The 13469-nt window shown below is 49.2% G+C and overlaps 1 protein-coding gene and 1 non-coding gene across 5 annotated transcripts; both read left to right on the forward strand.

Annotated features, from left to right (window-relative positions):
- The first annotated feature begins 49 nt into the window (after positions 1-49).
- Positions 50-13305, forward strand: Bud23 (BUD23 rRNA methyltransferase and ribosome maturation factor). 4 transcript variants are annotated; one of them, XM_003470028.5, is made up of 12 exons: positions 50-199; positions 291-328; positions 2953-3048; positions 3137-3219; positions 3414-3510; positions 6559-6655; positions 7741-7791; positions 8585-8670; positions 8788-8833; positions 9067-9125; positions 12845-12934; positions 13054-13305. In XM_003470028.5, exons 1-12 carry the CDS (start codon positions 152-154, stop codon positions 13106-13108), a joined length of 846 nt encoding a protein of 281 aa, XP_003470076.1. In that variant the 5' UTR covers positions 50-151; the 3' UTR covers positions 13109-13305. The 4 variants fall into 4 exon arrangements, with proteins under 4 accessions (XP_003470076.1, XP_013008180.1, XP_013008179.1 ...); XM_013152726.3 differs by lacking the exon at positions 3137-3219 and having other exon boundaries at positions 97-199; positions 2953-3111; XM_013152725.3 differs by lacking the exon at positions 50-199 and having other exon boundaries at positions 325-429.
- On the forward strand, positions 12345-12475 carry LOC111756954 (small Cajal body-specific RNA 20). The gene has a single exon (XR_002791347.1). It is a non-coding gene; the product is annotated as a small Cajal body-specific RNA 20 (non-coding RNA).
- Positions 13306-13469: the final 164 nt, after the last annotated feature.

Genomic DNA, 13469 nt, shown 5'->3' on the forward strand with positions numbered 1-13469 from the left:
GTGCGCTGACCCTCTGCCTTGAAGGCCAATCAAAAGGAAGGCGGGGAGTGGGATGTGGCGTGCGTATTGTGAGGCGGTCGCACCTCTGATGACGTAAAAGCTGTGCTCCCGGGATCGCAGGCACTGGCGTGCCGCTTGCTAAGGTTTCAGGATGGCGTGTCGCGGCCGTAGACCCGAACACGGCGGACCTCCGGAACTGGTGAGACGTGTCTTGCGGCACCCTTTTGTCTCATGGCCACTGCTTCTAGATTTTTTTCCTCTACATGTCATTTCTCTTTCTTTCTTCTCAGTTTTACGACCAGAATGAAGCCCGGAAATACGTTCGCAAGTGAGGGGAGCCTTGGATACCATGCGGCGTCTAAGCCGGGGGCGGCAGGCTGCCCCGACTGTAGGCGGTGCTTGGAAAGCTCTTAGAGCTGTGGGGCGGGGGTGAGGAGAGATCTGGGTTGGTGCTGTTTTTGTCACTGTTAAAGCACCTGTTAGGCATTCACTCCTGTGGGCCTTGATAATCTTAGTGTCAGAGTGGGTGTGACATTGCCTGCCTTATCTATGATGTTTTCAGAATTTAGTGTGACAAATTATGGTGTGTGTGTGTGTATGTCTGTGTCTGTGTGTAGTGCTAGGGATTGGACCCACAGCTTTTGCACTGAGCTATATGCCAGCCCCTTTCTAAGATTATTTTTGAGACAAGTCCTGGCTAAATCGCCCAGGTTAGACTCGAATCCTCCTGCCTCAGCTTCCCACAGTGCTGAGATTACACGCATGTGCCACCATGCGCAGCTGACAGCTTGCTTTGAATTTGTGGTAGAATAGGCAGTAGGCAGAGGATAAGAGCAAAGTGTTGCTACCATTGTGGGGAAGGAAATAATATTCATGAAGGCTTGCTTGCTGTGTTCCCATTTACATTATCTCACTAAAATTTTACAACCGTTGACATGGTATTATTTTTTAAAATTTTATAGAGTAGTTAGTGTAACTACAAAATCATCTATCTGACAGATAAAGAGTAGAGCATGATCTTCTGAGTCTGGTTTTTCCTTTTTGATGTACTACTTAGTAGAAAATTCTGTAGATACCCATTTTTCTCCCATCTTTTTAAATTGGCGTCCAAGACAAAGAGAGTCAAAAATTTCTAGCACAGGTATCTTTATGAATAAAATATAGACTTTCTTCTAGCTTTAAACTCTCAGTATTAGGGATTTTGAAAATTCTTTTGTGTGATTCACTTGATCCTGGGAAAGGCCAGATATATATCCATTGATGATTATTATTTTTTTTGCTATGCAGTTTCAACTGGTCTTAAATTCACTTTGTACCCCAGGTCTCAGTCTTGCTGGTCTCCCTGTGTCTCACCTGACTGCTGGGATTATAGGCGTGACTGTTGATTTTGATACTGGTTTTGGTTTGTTTTTTGAGATAGGTCTCACTATATAGTGCAGACTGGCCTTGAACTTGCTTACATATCCCACACTTGCCTTGAACTCATGGAAAACCCCTTGCCTCACCCTCCCAAGTGCTGGTATTACAGATGTGTGCCACCACACCTGGTGTACATCTATTAAAATGTAGCTAGTCTGTTGGACTTTTTATGGAGAACTGCAAAATGTCTTAAAATATTTTACTTATGTGTTACTGGGTATTGAACTATCTGAGCTGCATGCCCAGCCTTTTGTAAATTTTGAGACAGAATCTCAGTTTCTGAATTGCCCAGGTTGAGCTTGGGCTTGTGGCCCTCCTGCCTCAGCCTCTCAGCATAATGAGTATAGTGTGCCATCACTCCTGACTAATTTTTCTCTTTAATTATATTTTAAAATATTTTAGGCACACTGGGTTAAGTGTATTATTTGGTATATGGGGGTTAAGAAAACTTAACCTACCATGTACTTATTTCTTTTTAACTTTGGCTACCTGAAAGTCAGAAGGCTTGCATTGTATTTCTCATGGACAGTACTCTTAAAGGTTTTTGTATTTTAGATGGTTTTTGGGCTGGGGAAGGATATATGCTAGGCACACTATCACTAAGCGGCATCTTCAGCCCATTACAAATTTTTGTGCATTGTTGGTCATTATATGTGAGAGTAACTGTCTTAGTTACTTTATGCTCGTTGCTGAGACAAAATACCTGAAGCCCAAAGTTGGGAAAGAAAAGGTTTATTTCTTACAGTTTTTGGAGGTTTCGGTCCACACTCAGTTGGCTTCAAGACAGGCGGGCATGGCTGGACTGCTGTTCATGGCAGCCGCCAACAGCAAGCTCAAACCAGCAAAAAGAGAAAGACACACCTTCTTCCTGCCATTACATCACATCCTGGTTCCACCCGTATGTGGGTGGAGCCCTGACACCATCAATCCAAGCACTAGACAATGAACCATCACGAATGAACAATGCAAACTCATGAGGCGTGGGGGACACAAACATAAACCATGACAGTAACTGTGGTGGATAACTGTTTCAGAGAATATGTTCCTAAGTAGTAAAGCATCAAAGCCTGATAGGAGTTTTGATAGTCACTGATTGGTCCTTATCTATGATTCATTTCCTTTGACATAAGCTTTACAGCTGCTGTACTTATAATTTCTGTTACAATAAAGTAATGAGTTGCTACATTACATAGATTTTTGGGGTCCCATTTAAATAGTTGTAGTTGAATTTGTTGATCTCAATAAGGATTAAAGGGGTCTGGCCTGGCCTTGGTGACACAGGCCTATAATCCCAGACTCAGGAGACTGAGAAAGGAGGATCTCTTGTGAGTTCAAGGTTAGTCTGGGCTACATAAGTGAGTTTAAGACCAGCCAGCACTTCATAGTGAGACTCTGTCTCCAAACAACAACAAAAGGGTGTGTCAGCAAAGGTTGTGTCTGGCTCGATTGTAGTTTTATCTTCTTTCAGCTTTTGGTATGGGAGAAGTATTAGCCAGGCTCCATCATCACTTAATTGTGTTTCTGCCTTCCTAGCTCACGGATGATTGATGTCCAGAGCAAGATGGCTGAGCGAGCATTGGAGCTCCTCTGTCTGCCCGAGGGACAGTCCTGTTACCTGTTGGATATTGGGTGAGCGCCTGAGGCCTGGTTCTCATCATCTTGGTGGTGGTGGAGAGCTTGCTGCTCAACTTTGTAAGTTTCTGATTATGTCTTCCAGGTGTGGTACTGGGCTGAGTGGAGATTACCTCACAGAGGAAGGGCACTGTTGGGTGGGCATAGATATCAGTCCTGCCATGCTAGGTGAGTGTGTCCTGTTTTATCAGCAGAGTCAACTACCCTCATGAGTATAAGCTGCCATTTTTTTTTTTTTTAAACCAGAAAGCTAGTTGAGGACTTCACATTCACTAGGCAGGCATTGTACCACTGAGCTGTGTCCCTGTCCCTAAGCTGCCATATTTATTGTCTCCTTGTTTCATGTCCTTTTTCCAATGTAGATGCCGCCTTGGACCGAGAAACTGAGGGAGACCTTCTTCTGGGGGACATGGGCCAGGGTATTCCTTTTAGACCTGGTTCCTTTGATGGTTGTATTAGGTGAGAATCTTCTCTTCCAGCTTTTAATCTTGTAGGCCAGTGCCTTCCAAGCCTGGCCATCTAGCTGAGTCATACAGGATACCTAAAGTGTATGTCTTCTGGGGTTATCAAATAAATAAGTTCAAAGGAGTACCCCCTTCCCTTTTATTTCCTTTTGTATTCCAAAACTGTCTACTGCTGTGATCAACTTGAGGGACTTGTATATGCTAGGGGTGGAGTTAGGGTGCAGCCTTTGAGCGTCTAGGAGTCCTTTTGTGGCCCAACCATTGTTTAGAGGAGTCCCTACAGTGGCCCTCTTGGGTTAGCTGCCACTGTCTTGTGGGTCCCAATAGCCATCTGGTTTTCAGCTTTTCAGACAGCTCTAGTGGAGAATGGATGGGACTTCTGATCTCTTCTTTGGCTTCAGGGCCTTACTTAGTTGTTGGGGTCACATTTTGAAGACCTTAGCAGACTGAAATTACTGCTAAGAACCTGAAGTTTTCTTCCTGCCAAGTTCTGTCTGGCATTTGGAGTAGTGTTCTGTTACTGGGGGTGGATGTAAGGAATAGAAAGATAAAATTGTTCTTTGGAAAGTTCTTGGGTGATCCTCGGTTGAGAGCTAAAATCCGGTGAGGAGTAAATAGTTAGATGTGGAGATTTTTATATGAGTAGGAGTAAGATTGAGGTAAAGGTGCATTTCAAAGCAGCAGCTGCATTTTTGTAATTAGAGGAGGTTTCCAAAACAGCAAAAACAAACAAACAAAGGCCAGCAATATAAATTTGAAGAGTGAATAGTCCTGTGTGTGCTGAGAATTGGAGCCTTGTGCATGATGAGTATGCTACCACTAAGCTGCACCTCCAGTTCATTTCTTCCTACTTTTGAAAATGGTATGGCAAGCTTTTTGTTGTTGTTAATTTGCTCTAGCCTGTAATCCCAGCACTTAGAAGGCTTAGGCAGAAGGATTGCCACAAGTTTGAGGCTAGCCTTCGCACCATAGTGAGATCCTGTCTTTAAAAAAAAAAAAAAAAAGTTGCTCTACCATAGGCCCTTATCTAAGGTGCAGTGGAGTATGAGGGAGGAGAACACCGGCCGTGTTGGTAGGTTTGAAATCTTTTGTTATAAACTTTCTCATTTGTGTTTCCTGATGCCCACATGCATACACTTTAGTTAAGTATATACCTAGAAATAGAATTGCTGGGTCCTGAGCATGTGACTCATGTCTATAATCTTAGCACTTGGGAGGCTGAGGCAGGAGGATTGTTGGCAAGTTCGAGACCAGCCTGGGCTATAAAGTGAGCTCAAGGCCAGCCTGAACTGCATAGCAAGACCCTGTCTCAGAATGAAAGAAAAAGAAAAAAAATTGCTGGGCTAGAGGAGTGTGTTTGTTTTCCAAAGGGTTTTTAAACAATTTATAACATCACTAACAATGTATAAATGGTTTAAGTTCTTCCACATCCTTGGCTAGCCATGCCTGCATTTAAGGTTATCTATGGGGGTTAGAAATGTGGTTTAGAGCCAGGGGTGGTGGCTCACGGCTGTAATCCCAGCATTTGGGAGGCTGAGGTGGGAGGATCATTGCAAGTTCGACCAGCCTGGGCTGCAAAGTGAGCTCAAGGCCAGCCTGAACTGCGTAGCGAGACCCCGTCTCAAAAAAAGACAAAAACTAAAAAAAAGAAATGTGGCTTGGTACTGAGGTACAAAGATAGTTAAGTACTTGTATTGTTTGGTTGACTTTGCAGGACTGAAGCCAGTAGTCTAAGCACTTATTGGGAAGATGACAGTATGCAATATGACAAATATGTTGGATTTCCTTCTGTCTTTGTTTTTGAAATCCAGTATTCTCACTGTTTTGTTTTGTTCTGGTTTATTTTTGTTTTATTCAGTACTCTATTTTGATGGGTTATATTCTGTTTTGTTCAATTGTACTATGTATGAGGGAATGGACAGTTATTGTGAAAATTGCAAGATATATTATGGTAGCCACTGTTGATGACCTGTTGCCCTGTTTTGAGGTTCTATACCACTTTCATTGCTTTGTTTTGATTGGCTGTATTCTGTTTTGTATTGTTGGGTTTTATTCTACTTAAAATAAAATATAATAATAAAATAGAAATGTGGCTTGGTAGTAGAACATTTGTTAGCATATCAAAGGCCCTGGGTTTGATCCCAGCCCTACAAATGAAAAAAAAAAAAAGATTATGATTGGTTTATGAGAGTACCATAAGACAGGCCTGGCTACCCAACACCAAGTCTCATGCAGGCTGTGTGTGAGGCATCATGGGCCCCCGGAGCTGTGAGGGGCAGCAATGCACACAGGATTGCGCTGAGAGTGAGAGGGACTGGGTAACATCTGTGGCCAGGGATAGGCTGCTTAGTGAGAGGATGATGTGAGCAGAGGCACATACACAGATGTGAAAGGTATTTGGGAGTTCACAGGGATGTGTGTGAAACTTCATAGGAGATGAGATGGTTTTTGTTTTGTTTTTTGAGACAGACTGGCCTTGAACTTATATGTAGCCCAAGCTGGCCTCAAATTCATGGCAGTCCTCCTGCCTCAGCCTCCCTAGGGCTGCAATTACAGGTGTGTGTGCCACCAAGTCTGGCGGCTGAGGCTTTCAGCAGGGCAGTAGGTGTTGAGGCAGTGGGGAGAAGCAGAGGCTGGGGGAGGCAGAGTGTGGGCTTCTGTGGCTCTGTGCTCTTGGCAGTGAGGCAGGATCAGCAGGGAGGATGGCTCCACACCAACCCTTCGCAGGTACAGTAGAAGGACCCGCCTAGGAGGCAGTGAGTGGCAGTCAAGTGTACTTCCTATGGTTGGGCAAGGGAAGGTGGCGGGTGGGCAGAGATGATCTTGACACACGGAGGTCCCTGCATTGGCTGGAGCAGAAAGTGAATGCTGCCCCTCTGCACAGCCTCATGAATCTGTGCATGGGAGGTGGCCAGGGAGGACCAGGACTTCCTAAGAGCAGTGGACACAAGATCCTTGTGGGTGATGGCAGAGTCCTGGAGAGGTAGGAGGGTGGGAAGAGGAAGGGATTGGACCCCTACTGACTGTTTCCCTTCCTTTCCAGCATCTCTGCCGTGCAGTGGCTCTGTAATGCTAACAAGAAGTCTGACATCCCTGCCAAGCGCCTGTATTGCTTTTTTTCTTCTCTGTATTCTGCTCTTGTGAGTATGAGATCTGCCTCCCATCTGGGCTGGCTATCTGTCCTTGCCTTGCCCTGCAGTCGAGTGAGGAAGTTGTGGGGTCCCATGACAGGAAAGCCACTCAGACAGGGCCACATTGGGTAGCAGAACCTCCTTGTGGTGATTTCTGTCTGGCCCTGAGCCTGAACAAAAGGCCAAACTTATTGGGCTGATGTTTTATCAAACCCAAAGATAGTGATGTCAGCGTCTGAGACCAACTGACTGATTTGGATTAGGCGATTCCTATTGACCACCATTCCTGGGTTCTCTCTGCTGCATTTTATTGATTGGTTCACTGATACTGGGGATTGAACCCAGGGCCTTCACAATTTAGAGACGAGGCCTCACTGAGTTGCCAAAGCTGGGCATTTGTTTTTTGTTTTTTGTTTTTGGTTCTGGGAATTGAACTTATGACCTCATGCTTGCCAGGCAGGCACTTATGCCACTGAGCTAAATCCCTGGCCCCAAGGTTGGGCATTTTAATAAGAGGTTGGTTTGGGGTTACGAACCACAGCAAATGAGGGTGGGGATGTCTTGTCCTACACAGAGGACCCTTTCAGAGTATGCACATCTTATCTTTTTGGTGGAGCTGGTGTGCATTTCAGTTGGTTACTAAGAGCAGATAGGCTGAGTTTCTTTTACACCTCTGAAGACCCGCCTGAGTTTACCTCCTCAGGCTGCCCCACGGCACCCCAGCTGTCCTAAGTGGTGTCGCCTGTGGTCTCATACATGTCATGGTCTTTCCCCATGTGTGCTGGGGTTCATCTTGAAGTTCTCTTCATTGCCAAAATTTTCTTCCTTCGTGTGTTCAAGTAGCCATTGAGGTGTCCTAGACCACAGGAGAACGCAGCAGTGTCTGCCAGAGGGCTCTACCTCATCCCTGTTTGTCATTCTTCCTGGTGCTTAGTTGCCTCCTCCACCAAAGCTGAGCAGCAGCGGTTAGTTGAGGGTGCTGATGTCTGCAGCCCCGAGAGCAGCGACTTGACATAATGGGAGCTCTGGATATGTATAGTGAGCAAGGCGGGAAGAGGGAATCCATGAAGTGGTAACGTTTGTGTTGCTTGCAGGTCCGTGGGGCCCGGGCTGTCCTGCAGCTGTATCCGGAGAACTCGGAGCAGGTGAGCCCTTGGCTGCTAGGGGGCAGGAACCGGGGTGGCCCAGAGCCGGTGGGCTTTGTACTCATCACTGAGCTGTCCTCTTAGTGTTGGAGGTGACAAAACAAACTCGTGCTGATGGGGGGGGCTAGGAATGAGCACCCTGGAGGGTCAGGGACCCATAATAGCACATTTGATGACCTCCTTCCTGTCCTGAGGGCTGCTGTCTGGGACATGGTGAGTATCTGACAGGCAAGATAGTGTCACAGGTAGCATGGCAGAATTTACTCATTTCCATGCCCAGATATGTAAATATTGGGGGTGGGGTCTGAAGAGACAGTGGTGGAGGAGGGGACACCAGAGTAGGAGTTGGGAAAGATGAATTGGAAATTAGAAGTACAGACTCAGGGGCTGGGGATTTAGCTCAGCGGCATAAGTGCCTGCCTTGCAAGCAGGCAGTCGTGAGTTCGATCCCTGGTACCAATAAAAAGGAAAAAGACAAAAAAAAAAAAAAAAAGAAGTACAGACTCAGATAGGTGATGAGCTGGCCCTGACCACTAACATAAACGCATGGCTCCCAGTTGGTGGCCATTCACTTCTGAGAGTGGGGCTGGATCTCTGAGCTGAGTTTGGGGAGGAATGCTTTGTTCTGTAATTCCCCCAAGGGAAATGTGGCATGACTGACTGGCCCATGCTCTGCTTTGTGGTTTCTGAGGACTAAAAGACTTTCTGTCACCAGGTAGGGTACCGAGGGGGTGGTGGTGGTGAAAGTGAAGGTTCTATACCTCCAGCCTGACATCCATCCTTCTGCCCACAGTTGGAGCTCATCACAACCCAGGCCACAAGGGCTGGCTTCACAGGCGGCGTGGTGGTGGATTACCCCAACAGTGCCAAAGCGAAGAAGTGAGGGTGGGGCCTGGGGTGGCACCAAGATGGTACTAGGGTGGGTCACCAGGCTGAGCAGGAGGTGGAGGGGTGAGTCCTTGCGAGCCAAGCCTTACCTGGGTTTTCTTGTTCCAGGTTCTACCTCTGTCTGTTCTCTGGGCCTTCGGCCTCTCTGCCCAAGGTGAGGGATCCTGGTCTGTAGGCCTGGAAAATGTGCCTGGGAGAATGCTGGTGGCCAGGGCACCTGAGCCAGGAGGTAGAACTGCCCTGCAGACCCAGGAGAGGGATCTTAGGCTCCCTGTGAGTCCTCGCCTGATGCCTGCTGGAGGGGCCGCAGCCTGGACACATAGCTGCTGAGTGGGCAGATAGGATAAGAGCTCCAGAGGGATCAGAGACCATTGTGATTTCCTGCAGGGCCTGAGTGCAAGTGAGGATGGAGAGGAGGCCACGGAGTCCAAGTTCACCAAGGCCAGGTAAAGCCGCTTTTGTTCTTTTTTTGTTTTTTTTTTTCTGTAGTACCGGGGATTAAACTCCCGACCTCGTACTTGCTAGGCAGGTGCTTATGCCACTGAGCTAAAGCCCCAGCCCCTAAGGCTTCCTCTCATCCTGTCTGGCTTCCGCCTCTCAGCACTTTTGAATGCTGCCAGCTCGGCTTGTGTGTCTCTCTGCTTCCCCAGGCCTCAGGTGGCGCCACTTGTATGGTGGCAAGACGGGCCTTGGCTGCTCCTGTGAGCCTGTGCTTGCCCCTCCCTGTGCTGCACTCAGCCGGCTGTCCGTTCCTCCTCCAACCTCGTCCTGTGCCCTTCCCTCTGCCTCCTTCCCTTGCATCCCAAAGCCCAGAGCAACCCTTGGACCCCCTGTGATGGGCTTTCTGGGCAGCGGAGTCCTTATGCCTACCACCTCCTGCTTCCTCTCTACTCCTCATTCAGTTTGTCTCATCACAAATGGTTCCCATCAAGCCCACGGCTTCATCTTGCCAAGTCACCTCACTTGCTCTGCTTTCCGTCCCTGCTGAGCTGACCCGACCCGCCCCGCCAGCTCAGATGCCGGCTTTAAGATGGCACCTGTGCCTTCCTGATGCTCCCTCCTCCCCAGCCCGCCGCTGGCACGCTCTGCCTCCCTTGCTGCCTCTTCCCTTACCTTACTCTGTCTGCACTCCTTTAAATGCCAACTGAGACAGTCCACTAATACATTTTTTTTCTTTTTTTGTGGTACTGGGGATTGAACACAGGGCCTGTACATTAAACTACATCCCCAGGCCTTTTACATTTTATTTATTTAATTTTAGTTTTTTCAAGACATTGTCTTGGTGCACAGTTTGGGTTGACCTTAAACTCACTGTGTGGCTCAGGGTGGCCTCAAGCTCACGGTGATGATGTTCCAGCCTCAGCTTTCAGAGTGCTGAGATTACAGGCATTTGCCACTATGCCCAACTTGATTTTTAGGGTTTCATGAAGTCACTAGGTTGCCTAGGCTGGGTTTGAACTTGGGATCCTCTTGCTTCAGCCTCCCAGATTGCAGATTGGGATCACAGGTGTGTACCCAGACAGCCAGCGGCCCAAACGTCACATCTGACTGGGGATGTAGCTCAGTGGCACAGTGCTTACCTGGCAAGCACAAAGCGCTAAGTTCAATTCCCGGTACCTAAAAATGAAAAAGATAGAAAAGAGAACAAACCAGCCTGGGCTACAAAGTGAGCTCAAGGCCATCCTGAACTGCATAGTGAGACCCCATCTCAATAAAAAGACCAAAAGAAAAAAAAAAGAGAGAGAGAGAGAACAAAAACCCAGGTGTCACAGCGTTAGTTCCAACTCCACTCTGATCTCCCAACTGCCACCTCAGTGTCCACACCTGGCTTGCCCTGGATATCTCAAGCCAAGCTGAGCTCTTGGCTCTGACTTTCCAGGCTTCCTCTCATCCTGTCTGGCCTCCGCCTCTCAGCCAGCTGCCCTGCCGGCCTGTCCTGCCGGCCCTTCCTCAGTATGTGTCCCCAGTCTTAGCCTCCCGCTTCCACTGTGCTCCTATCGCCACCCTTGCCTGCATCACTGCGTAGCTGTCTGTGAGGCTCCCTGCTGGCCGTCTTCGCCTCTTTTCAGTTCATTTTCCACACAGCAGCAAGACTGTCCTGTTCTTCTCTTTCTTCCTAAAATGTAGATCATGTCTCGTCACTGTCACTTGTCTGCCCAGTATCTGCAGCTGCAGTGCCCTTCCCCATAGTGTCTGCCCCTCACTGTTCCAAATCATGTTTTTATTTATGGGTCACTATGTATGTGCCCAGCTACAGTGATACCTTAGTGGCCCTGGTGTCGCTGACACCAGGAAGTCTTTTTAGGAAAGAGGGAGGTTAGTTCTTTGTCCTACTTGATGTGACTGATGGGTGGTAAGACTTCACACATCAAGAGGAAAAGCGGCCAGAAAAGAATGAGTTGGGACAGTTTCTCAGTGCACAAGTCCTGAGTGTTCCTGTCCCCACCCAGGCTTATGTCACTGACCCTTGCCCTCCATGGCTGTTTTTGTCTTCCCCGGCCACCCCGTTGGGGAGCCAGAGCCTCTTGCAGATGTTTGTGCTCTGAGGTGCCCATCCTCCACTTTGTGGAAAAGGAGGGGTTCGCCCCCTTTATGCATCTTACGACCCTCTGTGCTCAGCCAGTGTGTGCGGACTGCGTGTCCTGACCATGTGTGCTGACTGTGGCAGGTCAGTCCCCACCTGCTGAGGAAAGGGACGGCACTGGCCTGGTTGGCAGTGTGCTGGGTCCTCCAGTGGGTGGACAGAAGTGGCGAGGTGGGGAGTGGATAGCCAGGGGCTTCTCCTCTTGCTGTCCCTTCTGTCCATCAAATTCCAGACAATTTTAAATAAACAGGGAGATGAAGAACACATTTTAAACCTGTGCCTACCTGAGCTCTTGTCTGCATTTTTTTTTTCGCTTTATTTCCCTCATCCTTGCTGCTCCTGCCCCTGAGCTGCTCCCTTGAGGGCTGGGTGCACAGTGCTGCTGACTACCATCCCTACCTCCTTTGCTCCTGGATCCTCACCTGCTCCCTTTGCCTCCCTGATGCCTTTGCCTGCTCTCACTGGCTCATACCCTGTCCTGTTTCACCACTCTGCCCCATGTTTGTGCTTCCTGTGTGACAGTCCTGCGACGGTAGCTGCCTTTGCTGTGGCCTAGCAGGCCCCATTATCCAGTGGCACTCATAAGTGTGCCCGCATTTGTTTCTCTGCACTGTCCCCAGAGCCTTGTGGCCTTTCCAGTCCTTGGTCTTCTTTTCCTTTTCCCTACTCATGTGGCCCTCCAAGTTTCCCCTTCTCTAGACACCCTTAAGTCTAGATGATGTCTCATCATGTTAGGATGAATTTCCCAGAGTCCCTAGAGGGAGCAGAGCCCTTGCTGAAGTCCTGCCCTCTCTAGGTTCTCTTCTCCCAGCGATCCCCTTGGATCCTCCACAGTGCCAGCTTCTCCTGGATTCCAGCCCTTTCCCATAGTGCCAGCCCTTCTGGGTTTGTCCTGGTTGCCTGTCACAGCCCTTGGGCCTCTGTGCAGTTACGAGCCAAGAAGGATGGGGCTGCTTGCTGAGCACCAAGGCCAGGCCTGCAGGAGCTCAGCTGGGGGTTACCTGTGCTGAGCACCCTGTGAGCTAGGTGGGGAGCAGCGTGCTTGCCAGGTGGCACTGCAGCTTGTGGGAGCCTCTTCTCAGGCCTCTTGCCCCTCAGGCTGCTGGGGAGCCCACTGCTCCTCAGCCAGGGCTGGAGGCCAAGAGCAGCACCGGAGGAGCATCGTCAGCGCTGCCATGAGTGGGCAGCCTTGTTTTCCTGCCTCTGACAAGTGTGGTGGTTGGGAGCTGGGCTGCGGCAGGCACGCTGAGTCCCAAGCTGGCCTGAGCCTCGATGGGGTCCCTGCCTCCTGGGGCCCTGCTCCTGGCCTAGTCTGCCCCCAAGTAGGCTCTACCACAGGAGGAGGCTTGTGGGCTGTGAGGTAGGTGAGGGGCTGTACACCCCACCCTCCTGCCACACCCAGTGCCTCTGGCCCCAGAGCCTCACAGGAAGAGGGACTGTTGTGGAAGGGAAGGTGAAACAATGGAAAGAAGGGGCCTCTGCAGCCTCTCACCACAGAAGGAAGCTCACTTCCCTGCCACAGGGATGAAGGGGTCCCCCTGTGGGCAGCAGGCTGGTCATTGCAGCCTTGTGTTGACACAGGGTTGTGCACGGGCTTGCGCGGCGGGGCATGCTGAAGAAGAGCCGTGAGTGGGTGCTGGAGAAGAAGGCACGCCGGCGGCGGCAGGGCAAGTGAGTACTGGTGGGACAGGCCGCCAGGGAGCCCAGTGCTGTGGCACTAAGGACCACCTGCCCACAGAGGGCATGGCGCGTGTCCCACTCTGAGCCATTGCTGTTCTGTCTTGGTGCAGGGAAGTCCGACCTGACACCCAGTATACTGGCCGCAAGCGCAGGCCCCGCTTCTGAGCCCTGAGCCTGCCTCCACCACCTTTTCTGGAGACTGACAACATGGTGTTCTAGAAGAGTCCTGCATTTACAGGAATTGTGGGTTTTTGCTTTTTTTTGGTACTGAGGAGCAAACTCATTACTTCACACTTGCTAGGCAGGCACTTTTGCTGTTGAGCTATATCCCCGGCCCAATATAGGAATATTTTTTCTAAAAATCTTTACAAGAGTTTGTTGTTTTATTCTAAAATCAAAACAGAAACCATGTTCTGAAGAACTTGTGTGACTTCGGCATCTCCCAGCCCCATGGTCCTATCTCACTGTGTTGGGGTCTCATCTCGTTGCGTTGGGGCCACTGTGACTGGCAGCCAAAATCGGGTTT

The sequence above is a fragment of the Cavia porcellus genome, unplaced genomic scaffold, assembly GCF_034190915.1.
Source record: "Cavia porcellus strain 051 isolate PalLab524CR breed Dunkin Hartley unplaced genomic scaffold, mCavPor4.1 scaffold_23, whole genome shotgun sequence".
Lineage (NCBI taxonomy): Eukaryota > Metazoa > Chordata > Mammalia > Rodentia > Caviidae > Cavia > Cavia porcellus.